The sequence below is a fragment of the Ovis canadensis genome, chromosome 19 (assembly GCF_042477335.2).
Source record: "Ovis canadensis isolate MfBH-ARS-UI-01 breed Bighorn chromosome 19, ARS-UI_OviCan_v2, whole genome shotgun sequence".
NCBI lineage: Eukaryota > Metazoa > Chordata > Mammalia > Artiodactyla > Bovidae > Ovis > Ovis canadensis.
Window position 1 is genome coordinate 53,167,015 of NC_091263.1, and position 19,070 is coordinate 53,186,084.

General features: G+C 43.6%; 1 protein-coding gene across 2 annotated transcripts in view; it reads left to right on the top strand.

The window, feature by feature from the left end:
• The first annotated feature begins 865 nt into the window (after positions 1–865).
• CADPS (calcium dependent secretion activator) overlaps positions 866–19,070 on the top strand; it is a 477,637-nt gene continuing 459,432 nt past the window's right edge. For both annotated transcript variants that reach the window (XM_069560455.1, XM_069560454.1), the window contains exon 1: positions 866–1,376. In XM_069560455.1, the coding sequence (XP_069416556.1) occupies positions 933–1,376 (444 nt within the window). In that variant the 5' untranslated portion in view covers positions 866–932. The remainder of the gene's footprint in view (positions 1,377–19,070) is intronic.

The following is a 19,070-nucleotide window of genomic DNA, read 5'->3' on the forward strand; positions in this document are numbered from 1 at the left end:
AAAGAGTTGAGCTGCATGGTGGATACATCAATCCGCTCAAAATCTTTACGGTTGTGTGTATGTAAAGTAAACTGCTGGCATTGGAGCCTACACAGGTGGGACAAACAGGGTGTTTGGTGAGGAAAACGTGAGGAAAGCTGGTTATAGGGAATGGCCTTTCTTTTGTGTATAACATCTCGCCGACTTCGTCTCGGTGAGATCTCTGAACTTAGTGTGTCCAACAGCTGACAAAAAGTCTGCTTTTGTCAACTATCCGCTGACAAAATGTCATCACTGATTGATCTATTTCCTCCTCTCCCAAGAACTTTTTGTCCGCGGGCCGGGAAGAGAGGTTGAAACCAAGAGGGCTGGGCATCAAGGAGGAAATTAGCCACAACGGGGTGGGAGTGAGGAGGGCGGGAAAGCACTGGGATTACTACGGAAGCTCTGAGACTTTGGGGACGCTCCGCGCTCTTCCGGCTCCAGCCCGCTGCAGCCGCCCTTTATGCTGCGGACACGGGAGAGTTAAGCCAATAAACACGTAAGCGCCGCTCCCTCCCCAATCGGCAAGATGCCTCTTCGGCTCTAGGCTGCATCGACAGCTTGCAACACTCGGCATCTTTTCTGGAGGCCCCTCCTTCAGCGGCTGCAGATGGCACCCTGCTGTGGGCTCGGGGCTCGCAATTGACTCCCTCCTTTGCCCACTTTGGGTCCACGGACGCACCTCTCCCCTTCCCTCCTCCCCTCGTGCTCGTGGGTCAGAGCCCAGCTCTCGAGCGCCGGGCGGAGGAAGCAGTCTCCGCGGCTGAGGCTGAGCAGCAGCGCGCTTGCTCCCTGATTTGGGGAGAAGCGGCCATCCGGGAGAGCCGACCCCCAGCTGCCTCCAGCGCCCCTCACCTTTTGCACCCTAAGCCAGGGGCTCCAAGGACCACCCCCCCTCCCCAGGCGCCACCATGCTGGACCCTTCATCCAGCGAAGAGGAATCGGATGAGATCGTGGAGGAGGAGAGCGGCAAGGAGGTGCTCGGCTCGGCCGCGTCCGGCGCGCGCCTGTCTCCCAGCCGCACCAGCGAGGGCTCGGGCGGCGGCGCCGGGCTGGGGGGCGGCGGCGGGGCCGGCGCCGGGGCCGGGATGGGCGCCGGCGGCGGCGGGGGCAGCGGCGCGAGCAGCGGCGGCGGGGCCGGGGGGCTGCAGCCTAGCAGCCGCGCCGGTGGCGGCCGACCCTCCAGCCCTAGCCCGTCGGTGGTGAGCGAGAAGGAGAAGGAAGAGTTGGAGCGGCTGCAGAAGGAAGAGGAGGAGAGGAAGAAGAGGCTGCAGCTCTATGTGTTCGTGATGCGCTGCATCGCCTACCCCTTCAACGCCAAGCAACCCACCGACATGGCTCGCCGGCAGCAGAAGGTAGGTGCGCCTGGGAGGCCCAGAGAGTAGCGCCGGGACGTTGCCAGGCGGGCGGGGCGAACAATGGGAGCTGGCGGCGCAGCTGGCGAGGAGGAGCTGGAGCAGGAGGAGCTGGAGCAGGAGGAGGAGACCGCGCCCCGGGGAAGGGGTTACAAGGCTCCCCCCCTCCGCGGCCAGGCCTCGCCTAGCCCAGCCCGGAGCGCACCAGGAGCTGCCCAGAACCAGCAAGGGTCCTGGAGCACAGCACCCTGTGCCTGGGCCTCCCTGCTGGGGAGCGAGGCGGGCAAGTTCTGCTGTGTGGCCCGGGAGGTTCAGAGAGTGACTTGCAGCCGGCGGCGCCCAGAGAGGCCTGGCTCGCTAGCCGGGCTCCCAGCACTCTCGAGCGGCCGGCGGCTGCGCTCAACTCCCGGCCCGCCCTCCTGGGCGTGCGCAGGGCGAGCAGGGGCGCCCGGTAGGTGGGGGCTCCGGTACGGAGCAAGTGGAGCGCCTCCGAGCCGCGCTCAGGCTAACCCTGGCAGAGAACCACCGCAGGGGCAGGCGGGAGAAAGCGAGCCCGGAAGGCGAAGCTCCCCGTGACACTACGAAGGGCACCCTCCTCCCTCCACCCGGCTCAGATGATCACAGATTAGGGTCGACTTGGGGGTCCTCGGGACACCTCTTCACTTTGGGTGGGCTTCCTTCCAATGTCCCTTGCCCTTGCTCACTCACCCCAGAGCAGGGGCAGGTATACTTGCTCCTTCTCCCGGGGTCAGCCCCTCTGCCTTCCTCCCTTTGACCCCCTTCTTTTCCCAAGGTGACTTCGCCGCCACCTTCTGGCTCTCCTAGGCCCTCCAAGCCCTGCCACTACTAGCTTGATAAAGTGCAGCTGGAAAAAGCCTTGCAATTATAAGCATCAAAAAGCTTTTTGTGTCTGAGGTTGGGGTAAGGCTAAGACGGTTCCGGACTGCCTTTGATGTGAAAAAAAGTGCCTATTTCTATCAGCTGTTCTCCAGCCAGAGAAAGGGATTAGTTAATGCAGGTCGGGGGCGGTGGACCAGAAGAGGGTACTCAGCTGGATAGAGTTGTGAAGCAAGTTAGCATCTCATTCTGTCTTTTAGATGAGTCTGCCACAGCTGAACTGACACAGAAGTCCGTGAAGCCCCGAGAGGGGCGGTGTGAGGGGCGATTAACGCCAGTTCTAACCCCCTCAGAGGTTACTGAGACCAGTTTCTTAAAATAGAGAATTTCTGGGTTGTTGCCATTTAAGACTGACTTATATGTTGCCTGGAGTAGAGTGTTAGGTTTTCCTATATTTATCCAGCCTTATCTTGAGTTAGCACAGATTTCTGTTTGTTTTGCATGTATATGTACACAAACGACCCAGAAGTGATGATTTATTTTGGCTATCACAAGCTTGGTTATCAGTTTTATTAAAGATAAAATTGATTTCCTGGTTGAGAAAGAACAGGTGGGCTGCACACTCCTTGCTTAATCCCCACCCTCTCATCAGTGGTTCCTTGCTTTTTCCATGCGTATTTTGAACTATCCTAGAGCAAAAGTATTTTCAGAACATAAAAGTTTTGGGATAGTCTTTTAAGGTTGAGGCTTGGGTTCACAGGGCCTGGTATTTCAAGCTTCAGGTTGAAATTATTTCGGTAATTGTGTCTTTATAGCAGGGGAAATTCCATTTCCAAAATCTCTCTCATTAATAATGGCACCCACTAAAGAAGTCCTGTTCCTTTGTCAATGAAAAGCTGTTGTCACTTAAAGAAAAGTTAAGAAACAAACTTCCCTTTATCAGTCAAAAGGCTCTCTAGCTCTGTCCTTCAAATACAGGTTGAAATCCAGCACCAGAATGGGAAAAGAAATTTATTCTCATAGACCCAGGTCTTCTAAACAGAAGCTTCAGCCACCTGAGAAAGAGCGTCAGGAGGCTGGTTTTTCTGATCTGATATGGTATGTTTTACCCAGATCCATTCAAAGCTGTGGTTGAGGGACAAGTAAGGTGTGTTTTTACACATGACCTTAATATCAGAGGGACTCCAGGACAGACTGATAACACTGGTATTTGGTCAAACTATTTTTAGTTGTTGCAGCAGACTAAATACATATCCCGGTAAAGCTGCCTCCAGGCTGTTGTCTATATTGGTACGCTGAATATCTCTCTCTTTATTACAAAAACAAAAACAAAAAAACAAGCTTTCCCCAATACTAAATACTATATCTTTGTGTTTGGTGCCTTTTTGGGGGGGAAAAAAAAAGTGTTCTGCTATTTTTCTCTAAGTAGAAAGCTTGAACTTTGATTTTTTTTTTTCAAGGAGCCGTCATTGAAAGTAAAAGTTTGCATAATCATGGAGGCCAAACTTAAAGCCAAGAAATAAGATGGAATTAGTCGTGGAGAAATAAAAACTATGTGTAAGGTAAACATGAGTTTGTAGAAAAGAAATGGATGAACGAAAAGAAGAGGAAAAGTGATGTAGAGAAAGTGAATAGAGTGATAAGGGCTGGGGCAGAGAGAACTGCTTATGAAAAGCAATTGCTAAATTGGGGAAAAGGAAAGATCATATTGTCAAATCATTGTTCTGTATATCTTAAAGTTACACAGTGTTGTATGTCAGTTATATCTCAATAAAGTTCAGGTGGAGGAAGACCATATTATACAGAGTTTAATAAACTTTAGGAAACCAACTAGTTTACTTGATAATAGTAACATTGGCTACTGTGTTTTAAGTACTTGCCAAGTGCAGGGCACTTACTTTAAGTCATTTTTTACAAGTGGACTTCTTTTAAGGAGAGTCTTAGATTTAATGAAAAGTTGAGAAAATAATATAGAGAGTTCCCATACAACCCAGACAGTTTTCCTCTGTAATTATCTTATAGTAGTATGGGTACTTGTTGTACAAATAAAGAACCAACAGCTATGCCTTGTTTACTAAAATCTGTCATTTATTTAAATGTCCTTCATTTTACCTAACTACCTATTTCCATTCCTAGATCATTTTATGTTCTTCTCATAATTAACAATGTAGGAATTATGAAGAGAACTTAAAATGATCTAAGAACAGAAATAGGAAGTTAGGTAGAAATGAAGGACATTTAAATACACTATAGATTTTAGTTAGCAGCAATGTAAGGATTACCATCCCCAAAGAAAACTCAGTGAGGTTTTCTAATTTGCCTAAAGCACTATGTAGACAGATGAGAGTGGGAATTTAGGCATGGGGTTCTGATTTCAAATCCTATCTTTTTAATATGCAACACTGGCCAGAAGTATTCTAAATGAGAAATAGAAGGCTAGGAGAAGGAAATGGCAACCCACTCCAGTGTTCTTGCCTGGAGAATCCCAGGGATGGGGAAGCCTGGTGGGCTGCCGTCTATGGGGTCGCACAGAGTCGGACACAACTGAAGCGACTTAGTAGCAGCAGCAGCAGCAGCATCCTGACAACAGGTCTAGTGTACTTCTTGACTCAGGATTATTTCTATTTGAGTTGAGAGAGACCTGCCTCTTCCACTTTGAACACCTATCCAAAAAAATCAACATGGGGAAAATAATCCTTGAAGTACCAATTTCATGGAGTATGAAGGAGAGAAAGGGCTTCCCTGGTAGCTCAGCTGGTAAAAAGCCATCTGCAATGTAGGAGACCCTAGTTCGATCCCTGGGTTGGGAAGATCCCCTGGAGAAGGGAACTGCTATCCACTCTAGTATTCTTGCCTGGAGAATCCCATGGACAGAGGAGGCTGTGATCCATGGGATCACAAAGAGTCGGGCATGGGAGTGACTTTCACTCACTCAGGAAGGAGAGAGACGGCTGTTAGCTGGTAAATCTGAACAGCAGACTGTTGTCAGTCTTTCTGTATACTTTGAACTGGGAAAAAAAAAAATTTATTTTAGCTCAAAAGAACAATTGGGAAGGAACAGAGGGAAAAGATGCCATTGCTGGATCATTCTGATAGTTAATTACTTAGGCTTCACTTTTACTGGGAAAGAGAATGCCTAGGTTTTCAAACAGTCTTTCCAGTTAAAAGAAGGGATTTGAAACAAACTATGTGAAAATATTGTTAGCGAATAAGGTCATGTGCCTGATGTACAGTGAAGTCAAATAAACCAAACATCAGAGTTTGGAGCAGAGAAAGGTTTATTGCAGGGCCAGCCAAAGAGAACCAGTGGCTCGAGCTCAAAACCCCTGAGCTCCCCGATGGCTTTGGAAAAGATTTTTATAGGCAGAATTAGGGTGAAGGCTGCAGACTGTGTGACTTTCCTCTGATTGGTTGGTGACAAGTTAACAGGGTGGTGCTCTGGGAACCTTGCCTCAGCCTGAAGTTGCCATTCTCCCCTTGAGTGGCGGCTTTGAAAATGAAAGAAAGTGAAAGTGAAGCCGCTCAGTTGTGTCCGACTCTTTGCGACCAGGGACTGTAGCCCACCAAGCTCCTCCGTCCATGAAATTCTCCAGGCAAGAATACTGGAGTGGGTTGCCATTTCCTTCTCCAGGGGATCTTCCCGACCCAGGGATCGAACCCAGGTCTCCCACATTGCAGGCAGACGCTTTAGCCTCTGCACCACCAGGGAAGCAAAAAGCTCAAAGATAGTGTTGCCTGTGTGTGCTCAGTCGTGTCTGACTCTTTGAGACCCTGTGGAGTGTAGCCCACCAGGCTCCTCTGTTCACGGGATTTCCCAGGCAAGAATACTGGAGTGGGTTGCCGTTTCCTTCTCCAGGGGATTTTCCTGGATGAGGAGCCGAACCCACAGCTCCTTCTCTGGCAAGCGGATTCTTTACCACTGAGCCATCCTATCAATATATTCCTTGAGGAGGCACCAGTACCTGTGACCCAAGGCTCCATTGTTTCTTGATTGCAGCTCCCTTGTCTCTGCATCTCCTCCCTTTTCTGATTAGCACGGGTTTGAACCTGCTCTTTGGAACACAGAGGAGGTCCTGGAGGTTACATAAAGTCTATTTCCTACAAAACAGAAATGGGTGAACACAGAAAGGATTTATACCCAGAAACTGCACAGGGTCTTGCTAAATTTCAGTATGGTATCATTTATAGGTATATTTTCCTTGTACTACTGTAAATCTAAATATAGCATGTTGGTAATGATAATTTATGACCACAACAAAAACCTAGTCATCAGGCTGTCACATTGTATGTTTTAGCAGCTGATAAATGATAATTTGAAAAACAGTTCTGAGCTTTCTTTGTCTCCTTTTTGTCAGAATGCTAGAGTGGATACCTAGAAGCTGGCATGACAGAGCTACACCATATGTTTCTAAATCACGTAGTAATGGTGATGAGTGGCTGCCTCATGTGAACCACCTACTTATAGATGTTCCTGAGGGAATGTAAAAGCAGGCGCTGTAAACAATTCTGTGTAATGTGTAAATTGACATGACCTGTTTTGGTTTTTGTTTTAACTTGGCTAGGAACTATTTGTAATGCCTGGATTCCAGATGTCCAGAATGAATTATGAGTGCATGTGTAGGTGTGTATACACGTGTGTCTGTGTGTATTGTCTCTGTGTGTTCAGTCATGCCCAACTCTTTGCAACCCAATGAACTGTAGCCTGCCAGGCTCTTCTGTCCTTGAAAGTTGCCAGGCAAGAATACTGGAGTGGGTTGCTATTTCCTACTACAGGAGATCTTTCTGACCCAGGGATCGAACCCATCTCTCTTGCGTCTCTTGTGTTGATAGGTGGATTCTTTAGCACTGCATCACCTGTGTTCACATACACACACAGGCACATCACACACACATCATGGCATCGCCAATGCAATGGACATGAACTTGGGCAAACTTCAGGAGATGGTGAGGGATAGGGAGGCCTGGCATGCAGCCATCCATGGGGTCAAAAGACTTGAACACAACTGGGCAACTAAACAACAACACCTGTATGTACTGGGTTGGCCAAAAGTTCTTTCAAGTTTTTCTGTACCATCTTATAGAAAACTTGAAATGAACTTTTGGCCAACCCAATAGATGATGAGAGAAAGGGGCAGTGCCAAAGTTGTATTTTTCTATCTGAATTCCTCATTCAAGAGGACTTGAACTTACAACACATTAGGTCTAGTCATCAAGTTACTCATTTCCATGTGATTCAGCTTATATTTTGCTCTAAAATTATGGCTCAAGTTGAGTCACTGTTAGCCAGAGAAATTCCATCTTTATTCACTAACTTCTTTGACTTTGTTGTTCAGTTATAACTCAAAAGCTCATAACTTTCATAAAATTTAAGACCAAGTGCTAGGTTACTAAATATGTCTGAGTGTGTGTGTATTTTAAATCAATAGTGGTGATTCATTCATTCAGATATGCTTTGAGGCACTTAGGTTACTCTTCAAATATCTGAAGGGTTGCATTGTTAATGCAACATACAATTTGCATTTTAAAAATTAAAATATTTTCACCTTTTGAGAAAACTAAATGACCGTTCAAACAGGATTCCTTGAAAAAGAATTATGTTTTTCTCTTCTTCAGGAAAATAATTGAATTCTTTAAATCTGCTTTTTGGCATTTCCCCCCAACCCCCAATCATCTTGGTGCAATGGGCAGGAACTGTTAGGGACTGGTACTAGAAGAGACATTTTGAAGATACAGAAAACCAAAAAAGTAATAAGAGAAGTTCCTGCCTCATTACACACTTGGAATAGCCTTTCGCTTCCCTAAAACTGGACTGAACAACAAAGGAAATTAAATCTTTCATTCCTGAAAAACTGTACTGTGTAAAGTGGTAAAAGTCAAATAATTCCAAGGTCTTTTTCCTTCAAAAGCAAACTTAATACATAACCATAGGCTGTTACATTAAAATATAGCCAGTATTTGGGGCCAAGTGTTCATACAACTCAAGTTGGAATCATCAGGGGTGTTTTACTTACTTAGACCAAGTTCTAAGAAAGACCAGTTATTCATTGCACCAAATATTCTCCCAGGCTTTGTGAAGAACTGGAAGATAGTTGTGAGGTATGATTCTCGATTGGAGAGTTTCTGTTCTAGTTTGGAAGCTGTCAGATAAATTGAGAATAAGGTAGTGTTTAATTGTAAGATGCTGCTGAAGAATTGATGCTTTTGAACTGTGGTGTTGGAGAAGACTCTTGAGAGTCCCTTGGACTGCAAGGAGATCCAACCAGTCCATCCTAAAGGAGATCAGTCCTGGGTGTTCATTGGAAGGACTGATGCTGAAGCTGAAACTCCAATACTTTGGCCACCTGATGCAAAGAGCTGACTCATTGGAAAAGACCCTGATGCTGGGAAAGATTGAGGGCAGGAGGAGAAGCGGATGACGGAGGATGAGATGGTTGGATGGCATCACCGACTCAATGGACATGGGTTTGGGTAGACTCTGGGAGTTGGTGATGGACAGGAAGGCCTGGTGTACTGCGGTTCATGGGGTTGCAAAGAGTCGGACATGACTTAGTGACTGAACTGGAACTGGACTGGATTACAAATACTAAAGTAGGAGAAGGGGAGAGTGTGCACACACACAGGATTGGATATAGTAGTAGTAAAAATCTTCACAGGGGAAGTAGACTAGGGTGAGTGATAGCAAAAACTCAGCCTCTGTGCACTGGCGCCAAATCGAATCTCGGAGACAGAGTTCAGGGTGAAGTAGAAAGCAAGGGGGACACAGTGGACTTGTCCCCTTCAAAACTGCATATCCCAACCTGGAGGAATTTGAGTTTTATAGCAGTGGTTCAAGGTTGTGGTTGCTGATAAAGAACAGGGTATGTGCAGGGTGTTAATCCGGCATCAGGTGATCTCCTGACCATTTCTCTAGAATGAAGATTGTTTCATCAAGTAGTTAACATCTTCCATCTATTGTGAGGCTTGGTTTATGTAGAAGAGCTGAAAGGTATTGTTCTGTATATCCCTTGAGGCAGGCTCCTGTGCTAAGGCTACAGTATTGTTTCTTGACTGGTCCTCCTTTGTATCTGCATCCCTTCCCTTCCTTGATTAGAACTGTTTGAACTTTACCCCTCGGAACTCAGGGAGGATCCTGGAGCTGAAACCCATTCCCTACAAACAAGAAAGGGGGTGCACTTTGCATGGGAGAGGGAGCTGGGCACAGAAAGCCTTCTATGTCCAGGAGCCCCATGGGATCCTTCTCAGTTTCAGTTCAGTTCAGTCGCTCAGTCGTGTCTGACTCTTTGCGACCCCATGAATCGCAGCGCTCCATTACCAAACCTGGAGTTCACTCATATTCGCGTCCATCGAGTCAGTGATGCTATCCAGCCATCTCATCCTCTGTCGTCCCCTTCTCCTCCTGCCCCCAATCCCTCCCAGCATCAGAGTCTTTTCCAATAAGTCAACTCTTCGCATGAGGTGGCCAAAGTACTGGAGCTTCAGCTTGAGCATCATTCCTTCCAAAGAAATCCCAGGGTTGATCTCCTTCAGAATGGACTGGTTGGATCTCCTTGCAGTCCAAGGGACTCTCAAGAGTCTTCTCCAACACCACAGTTCAAAAGCATCCATTCTTCAACGCTCAGCATTCTTCACAGTACAACTCTCACATCCATACATGACCATTGGAAAAACCATAGCCTTGACTAGACAGACCTTAGTCGGCAAAGTAATGTCTCTGCTTTTCAATATGCTATCTAGGTTGGTCATAAATTTTCTTCCAAGGAGTAAGTGTCTTTTAATTTCATGGCTGCAGTCACCATCTGCAGTGATTTTGGAGCCCCCCAAAATAAAGTCTGACACTGTTTCCCCATCTATTTGACATGAAGTGATGGGACCAGATGCCATGATCTTCGTTTTCTGAATGTTGAGCTTTAAGCCAACTTTTTCACTCTCCTCTTTCACTTTCATCAAGAGGCTTTTTAGCTCCTCTTCACTTTCTGCCATAAGGGTGGTGTCATCTGCATATCTGAGGTTATTGATATTTCTCCTGGCAATCTTGATTCCAGCTTGTGTTTCTTCCAGCCCAGCGTTTCTCATGAGGTACTCTGCATAGAAGTTAAATAAGCAGGGTGACAATATACAGCCTTGATGTACTCCTTTTCCTATTTGGAACCAGTCTGTTGTTCCATGTCCAGTTCTAACTGTTGCTTCCTGGCCTGCATACAGATTTCTCAAGAGGCAGGTCAGGTGGTCTGGTATTCCCATCTCTTGAAGAATTTTCCACAGCTTATTGTGATCCACACAGTCAAAGGCTTTGGCATAGTCAATAAAGCAGAAATAGATGTTTTTCTGGAACTCTCTTGCTTTTTCCATGATCCAGCGGATGTTGGCAATTTGATCTCTGGTTCCTCTGCCTTTTCTAAAACCAGCTTGAACATCTGGAAGTTCACGGCTGACATATTGCTGAAGCCTGGCTTGGAGAATTTTGAGCATTACTTTACTAGCATGTGAAATGAGTGCAATTGTGTGATAGTCTGAGCATTCTTTGACATTGCTTTTCTTTGGGATTGGAATGAAATCTGACCTTTTCCAGTCCTGTGGCCACTGCTGAGTTTTCCAAATTTGCTGGCATATTGAGTGCAGCAGTTTCACAGCATCAAGTTTCAGGATTTGAAAGAGCTCAACTGGAATTCCATCACCTCCACTAGCTTTGTTCATAGTGAAGCTTTCTAAGGCCCACTTGACTTCACATTTCAGGATGTCTGGCTCTAGGTGAGTGATCACACCATCGTGATTATCTGGGTCATGAAGATCTTTTTTGTACAGTTCTTTTGTGTATTCTTGCCATCTCTTCTTAATATCTTCTGCTTCTGTTAGGTCCAGACCATTTCTGTCCTTTATCGAGCCCATCTTTGCATGAAATGTTCCCTTGGTATCTCTAATTTTCTTGAGGAGATCTCTAGTCTTTCCCTTTCTGTTGTTTTCCTCTATTTCTTTGCATTGATTGCTAAAGAAGGCTTTCTTTTCTCTTCTTGCTATTCTTTGGAACTCTGCATTCAGATGCTTATATCTTCCCTTTTCTCCTTTGCTTTTCGCTTCTCTTCTTTTCACAGCTATTTGTAAGGCCTCCCCAGACAGCCATTTTGCTTTTTTGCATTTCTTTTCCATGGGGATGGTCTTGATCCCTGTCTCCTGTACAATGTCACGAACCTCATTCCATAGTTCATCAAGCACTCTGTCTATCAGATCTAGGCCCTTAAATCTATTTCTCACTTCCACTGTATAATCATAAGGGATTTGATTTAGGTCATACCTGAATGGTCTAGCGGTTTTCCCTACTTTCTTCAGTTTAAGTCTGAATTTGGTAGTAGGTCTTAAAAATTTTGCATGATTTGTGTAACCATAAGGAAAGGCAGGTATTCCAGTTAGGAGAAAAGCATGATGTAGGAGGATTGTGGCAGAGAGTCACTGTTTCTTGGATTAATCATTCCATTCTTTTGGTTCTAAATGACAGAAACCCAACTGAAGCAGCCACATCAATAGGAAAATAAGGGGACAGGAAAGGTTTATTGGTGCATATAATTTAAAAATCCAGTGCAAGGTGCAGTCATGGCTGGATCTAGGAGTTTAAATGACTTCCTTAACAATGAAGAAAGCTGGTTGTTGAGAAGAAAGGTTATGTATTGAAACCTGTGTTTGAACTTAAACTCTACCACTAATAAACCACCAATTTCAGGAAAGTCACTGTCTGTCTTTGGGATAATTTCTACTCTGCCTTATGAAGAGGGGATAGGGAACCCTCAAATAATCTCTTGTCACCTTTGTATATAATATTTGATATATAATAGTTGATATTTCTTTCTCGGCAATGAGGTCACTCATTATCAAGACATAATTTCATTCAAATTTGTATTTGGTATGTTTTGACATTATAAAATAAGGCATTGTCTTCAAAGAATTTGAGATGAAGTTAGAGTTCAATATGTGTTTTTCATGGAGGAGATTCAATCTTAAAAGATTACAAGGCTACAGACCATGCAAGAGATTCAGTTTATGGGATGAAATGGACTGAAAGTATATTTTTGACTACAGTATATTTTTCAAAATTTTGAATTTGTTCTCAACATTTAAAACTGTCAAGATATTACATGTAAAAATTTGTGTTTCTGGCTCCTCTTATAACTGGAAAATATAGCAAAGCTGACCTGAGTTTTTAATGAATCTGCAAAAAGCAACAGAAATAAGACTATCAGTCTTCACTTAACTAATGGAATGTGAATCACTTTAAATAAATTATGCTCATTCTAAGAGGAACATCATAGAAATTTGATTGGTAGGACAGCAGCAATCTGGTTCTTTCCAACACTGCCTCTTCTTGCCATTGCTGCTCTAATATTGATGGTCTGACCCTTGCCTCTGTAATGCATCCAAGAAAAAGATCTAGAATTTGGAACTCTGTGTTACCTGTCTCAGGCAGGTGTTTCTCCATTGGGATCAGATTTATAGTTTCTGCACAATTGGAGAGCTGACAGTCAGAATTACCTTATTATTTTTTCATTTGTCCATCCAAGCATGTGAAAGAATTACTTCTCTGTTGTTAGCAGGCAAAGAAAAGGTGATGAAGTCAGTCAGTGATTTAAAGCCTGGCCGTTGCTTTTGACATGTGATGTATAGTGCAGGAAAGAGCATAGATTCTGAAAGCTGAATGCCTATGTTTGCTCTTCTGGATGTACCCCAAGCAGGCTCTGATTTGGGGCAACGTACTTAAACACTCTGTGGCTCAGTTTACTCATCAGTAAAGTAGGAATAGTAATGGTGTCTCCATCATTAAGTTCTTGTGAAAAGTAAGTGAGCTAATATAGTAAAGCTCTTAGAACAATGCCTGGCATGTGGTGAGTAGTACATAAGTGTTCTTCTTATTGCTAATTTGATATGTACAATTTTGTGTATTTTTTTTAATCTGTGAAAGGAATGTATGTGAAGTGCTGACCATAGTATGCCTTATATTCAGTATTGCTATAATCCTCATGATCATTATCCTTATTGATATGATAAGTAGACCCAGGAATAAATGGTTACCATAACAACATTGTCTACAGAGTAGATGAGGTTGAGAGTACAATAAATCATTATTCCTTCTTGTTGTGACACTTCATTAACTCTGCAGGTCATTAGTCTCTGTTTCAAATGCCTAGTCAGTTTTTTGACCTAGTAGCTGTGTGACCTTTGGGGTATTATCCAATCTCTCTAAGTCTTAGTTCCTTCCTGTATAAAAAGGGGGGAAATAATAGTGAGGATTGCAAGAAAAAAATTATGTTAACTGCTTAATAAGCCCTTTAATTCAGTTCAGTTCAGTCGCTCAAGTCATGTCTGACCCTTTGCCGCCCCATGAATAGCAGCACACCAGGCCTCCCTGTCCATCACCAACTCCTGGAGTTCCTCAAACTCATATCCATCGAGTCAGTGATACCATCCAGCCAGCTCATCCTCTGTCGTCCCCTTCTCCTCCTGCCCCCAATCCCTCCCAGCATCAGAGTCTTTTCCAATGAGTCAACTCTTCACATGAGGTGGCCAAAGTACTGGAGTTTCAGCTTCAGCATCAGTCCCTCCAATGAATACCCAGGACTGATCTCCTTTAGGATGGACTGGTGGGATCTCCTTGCAGTCCAAGGGACTCTCAAGAGTCTTCTCCAACACCACAGTTCAAAAGCATCCATTCTTCAACGCTCAACATTCTTCACAGTCCGACTCTCTCATCCATACATGACCATTGGAAAAAACATAGCCTCAACTAGACAGACTTTGTTGGCAAAGTAATGTCTCTGCTTTTCAATATGCTATCTAGGTTGGTCATAACTTTTCTTCCGAGGAGTAAGCGTCTTTTAATTTCATGGCTGCAGTCACCATCTGCAGTGATTTTGGAGCCCCAAAAAATAAAGTCTGACACTGTTTCCACTGTTCTCCCATCTATTTGCCAGGAAGTGATGGGACCAGATGCCATGATCTTCGTTTTCTGAATGTTGAGCTTTAAGCCAACTTTTTCACACTCTCCACTTTCACTTTCATCAAGAGGCTTTTTAGTTCCTCTTCACTTTCTGCCATAAGGGTGGTGTCATCTGCATATCTGAGGTTATTGATATTTCTCCCGGCAATCTTGGTTACAGCTTGCATTTCTTCCAGCCCAGCTTTTCTCATGAGGTACTCTGCACAGAAGTTAAATAAGCAGGGTGACAATATACAGCCTTGACATACTCCTTTTCCTATTTGGAATCAGTCTGTTGTTCCAAGTCCAGTTCTAACTGTTGCTCCTTGACCTGCATACAAGTTTTTCAAGAGGCAGGTCAGGTGGTCTGGTATTCCCATCTCTTGAAGAATTTTCCACAGTTTATTGTGATCCACACAGTCAAAGGCTTTGGCATAGTCAATAAAGCAGAAATGGATGTTTTTCTGGAACTCTCTTGCTTTTTCCATGATCCAGCGGATGTTGGCAATTTGATCTCTGGTTCCTCTGCCTTTTCTAAAACCAGCTTGAACATCTGGAAGTTCATGGTTCATATATTGCTGAAGCTTGGCTTGGAGAATTTTGAGCATTACTTTACTAGCGTGTGAGATGAGTGCAATTGTGCGGTAGTTTAAGCCTTCTTTGGCATTGCTTTTCTTTGGGATTGGAATGAAAACTGACCTTTTCCAGTCCTGTGGCCACTGCTGAGTTTTCCAAATTTGCTGGCATTTTGAGTGCAGCAGTTTCACAGCATCAAGTTTCAGGATTTGAAAGAGCTCAACTGGAATTCCATCACCTCCACTAGCTTTGTTCATAGTGAAGCTTTCTAAGGCCCACTTGACTTCACATTTCAGGATGTCTGGCTCTAGGTGGGTGATCACATCATCGTGATTATCTTGGTCGTGAAGATCTTTTTTGTATAGTTCTTCTGTGTATTCTTGCCACCTCTCCTTAATATCTTCTACTTCTGTTAGGTCCAGACCATTTCTGTCCTTTATCGAGCCCATCTTTGCATGAAATGTTCCCTTAGTATCTCTAATTTTCTTGAGGAGATCTCTAGTCTTTCCCTTTCTGTTGTTTTCCTCTATTTCTTTGCACTGATGGCTGAGGAAGGCTTTCTTTCTCTCCTTGCTATTCTTTGGAACTCTGCATTCAGATGCTTATATCTTCCCTTTTCTCCTTTGCTTTTTGCTTCTCTTCTTTTCACAGCTATTTGTAAGCCCTCCCCAGACAGCCATTTTGCTTTATTGCATTTCTTTTCCATGGGGATGGTCTTGATCCCTATCTCCTGTACAGTGTCACAAATCTTTGTCCATAGTTCATCAGGCACTCTGTCTATCAGGTCTAGGCCCTTAAATCTATTTCTCACTTCCACTGTATAATCACAAGGGGTTTGGTTTAGGTCATACCTAAATGGTCTAGTGGTTTTCCCTACTTTCTTCAATTTAAGTCTGAATTTGGCAATAAGGCCTTAATATGTGGTAAACTTTGAACAAATATTACCAGTGATAGTATTGGGTTGGCAAAAAAAGTTCTGGTTTTTCCATGTGACAGAAAATCCCAAACAAACGTTTTGGCTCATCTAATAATAGCTTTCTTGCATTTTTGTCCACCAAATGCCCCCACACTATTTCATACTTCAGTGCCTTTGCTGATGCTTTTTCTGTTGTTTGAACAACTTTCTACCTGTCTTCACTTGATTTGCTTTTGTTTGTCCCTTAATTAACTCAGGTATTACCCCCTTCAAGTAATCGTACCCAAAGCTCTATATTGAGTTAAGTGCTCCTATAATTCCCTAGTCTGTTTCTACTTTTCTTCCTATATATTTAAATCACCTGTTTTGTGAGTGCCTCTCACCCACTAGGAATGTCAAAGATGGGGACCACATTTTTATTCCTTTTTGATTCCCCATCTCTTAAAACAGTGCCTGGAATATATAGTAGATGCTTGTAAACATTGACTGTTGAAATTCTGCAGTGTTGCTTTATTTCCTAGAAAGTTTCTAATGAGTGGACATGAACGAGTCATGTAGTTTGTCTTAATCATGGACAAACAACTTACATACTTTTACAAAATCTTATTGGAAAGCATGGAGGGTAAGCCAATTATTCCGTGTTTTCAAAATAATTTATGTTGTAGAAACATACCATCAATTATCTCCCTAGTCTCGTTTCTTTATACCAACAACTGACAAATTTCTAGATCTGTTATAGAGGAAAGTTTTTTTTCAAAGACCATAATCAATTAGGAATTTCTCTTAGTGACCGAATCTCAACTGAACTTGAATCACCATGTGTGTAGTGAAAATCGCTCAGTTGTCCAATTCTTTGCAACCCCATGGACTGTAGCCTACCAGGCTTCTCTGTCCATGGGATTTTCCAAGCAAGGGTCTTGGAGTGGGCTGCCATTTCCTTCTCCAGGGGATCTTCCCCACCCAGGAATTGAACCTGGGTCTCCTGCATTGCAGACAGACTCTGAATCACCATAGGGTGTGTTTAAGTGGCCAAATCTTAAGCCAAGTTGAGAACTAACATATTGGGCATATGTCTTATTTGACTTAATTCTTTCTGAGGGGGAAAAAAAAATAATGAGTCGTCAGCAGTACTAGAGCAAGTTAGGCTGTTGACAATATTCAATCTCAATATTGTCAGAATTACATAACAGAATCCAAGTTCTACATATTTAGATGTAAGTAAATATGCTTCTTTTCCATACTTTTATGGGATTTTGGCTCTACTTTCTCTGTCATTGTATGCTGTCCAAAGTCCTTTTTGAGTATAGTTAGCATGTAAATAAATAATGACTCCGCTTTTGCATATTGGATGAGGTAATAAGAAAATAAGATGGGTGTGAAATATCTGTAAAGTAAAACTGCCTAGGTGTGGATTTTCCTGATGCTTTTCACAAAAGCAAAGGGAAGGGAAAAGTAATCAAAGGGAAAATTATCTTTGCTAAGCCATTCTTTTCATTTAAACAAGCAGAGTAAACATCTAAGAGTCTTGAAAAATAAACTTAATGATCAGGCCTCCAAGTGTTTCAAGATTCTGGCTATCCTTCTAAAATTGAGAGATACTGAATAAACTGATAATATATTGATGTCCTCTGTAGCCTATGGGAGGAAAATATCAGCCTGTGTTTTTCAGGACCATTTCATGCAGTAGAAAAGTTCTCAGATAACTTTGCAGTTAACTTCTTTTTTTAATCATTAAGTTTGGGGGGAGCATAGGCTAAGTTTCAAACCCTTTAGAGGCTATACTGCTTTCAGAAAGACAATGGGATTCTGGCAAATGTGCACATTGCTACAAAGAAGCTGCTGTGTGACTGAAGAAAGCAAAAGGAAAACACTGAAAAATCTTGCAAATAATTATGCCTTCTGTTGCCCATGCAGAACAGCCTTTTGGTGTGGATGGTAGGCATGGAGTTGTTTAAGCAAATGAGTTAAAATATATCTTGAACATCTCCTTTGGTTATTTTTCTGACAAGTACAGCAACTGTTGTCTATAAGGCAGCGAATGTCACAACATACTGTGTTCAAAACAGCTCTTGGGGGCTCTTCCATATTCAATTTTTGTTTGTTATACATCATCAGACGGCATTGTTTTGTACCACTTCTACATACAAGAAATTCACTAAATCCTGCAGGCAAAATATGGAAAGACATTTCAGACAACCTTCCTGGTTTCTAAGAACCTATCAATCTGTTTGAGATGTTGAAGTACATCAGCAATGAACAGAGCTCATAATGTAAGGCAGTATATGGTGATCATCTGAATATTAAATATTAGTGTTTTTCACATCTCCATCCTTGACTCTCTTTATGTCTTGATTATGTCTCCCCCAAAATCCATATGCTGAAATCCTAACCTGCAGTACCTCATAGTGGGACCTTATTTGAAAATAAGGTCTTTGTAGATGTAATTAGTTAAGATGAAGTCATTGTTGTTGTTCAGTCCCTGAGTCTTGTCTGACTCTCTGTGATGCCACGAACTGCAGCAGGCCAGATTTCCCTGAGTTTCCATCTCCCTCAGTTTGCTCAAACTCATGTCCATTGAGTCAGTGATACCATCCAACCATTTCGTCCTCTGTTGCCCCCTTCTCCTCCTGCCTTCAATCTTTCCCAGCATCAGGGTCTTTCCAGTCAGTCAGCTCTTCATATCAGGTGGCCAAAGTATTGGAGTTTCAGCTTCAGCATCAGTCCTTCCAATGAATGCTGCTGCTAAGTCACTTCAGTAGTGTCCGACTCTGTGTGACCCCATAGACGGCAGCCCACTAGGCTCCCCCGTCCTGGGGATTCTCCCGGCAAGAACACTGGAGTGGGTTGCCATTTCCTTCTCCAATGCATAAAAGTGAAAAGTGAAAGTGAAGTCGCTCAGTCGTGTCCAACTGTTCGCTATCCCATAGACTGCAGCCTACCAGGCTCCTCTGTCCATGGGATTTTCCAGGCAAGAGTACTGGAGTGGGGTGCCATTGCCTTCTCCATTCCAATCAGGACTAATTTCCTTTGATGGACTGGTTGGATCTCCTTGCTGTCCAAGGGACTCTCAAGAGTCTTTTCCAGCACCACAGTTTGAAAGCATCAGTTCTTCAGCACCCAGCCTTCTTTATGGTCCAGTTCTCACATCCATGCATGACTACTGGAAAAACGATAGCTTTGACTGTACAGACCTTTGTCAGCAAAGTCATGTCTCTGCTTTTTAGTACACTGTCTAAGGTTTGTAATAGCTTTTCTTCCAAGGAGCAAGCATCTTTTAATTTTGTGGCAGCAGTCACCGTCCACAGTGATTTTGGAGCCCAAGAAAATGAAATCTGACACTGTTTCTTTTTACCCATCAATTTGCCATGAAGTAATGAGACCAGATGCCATGATCTTCGCTTTTAGA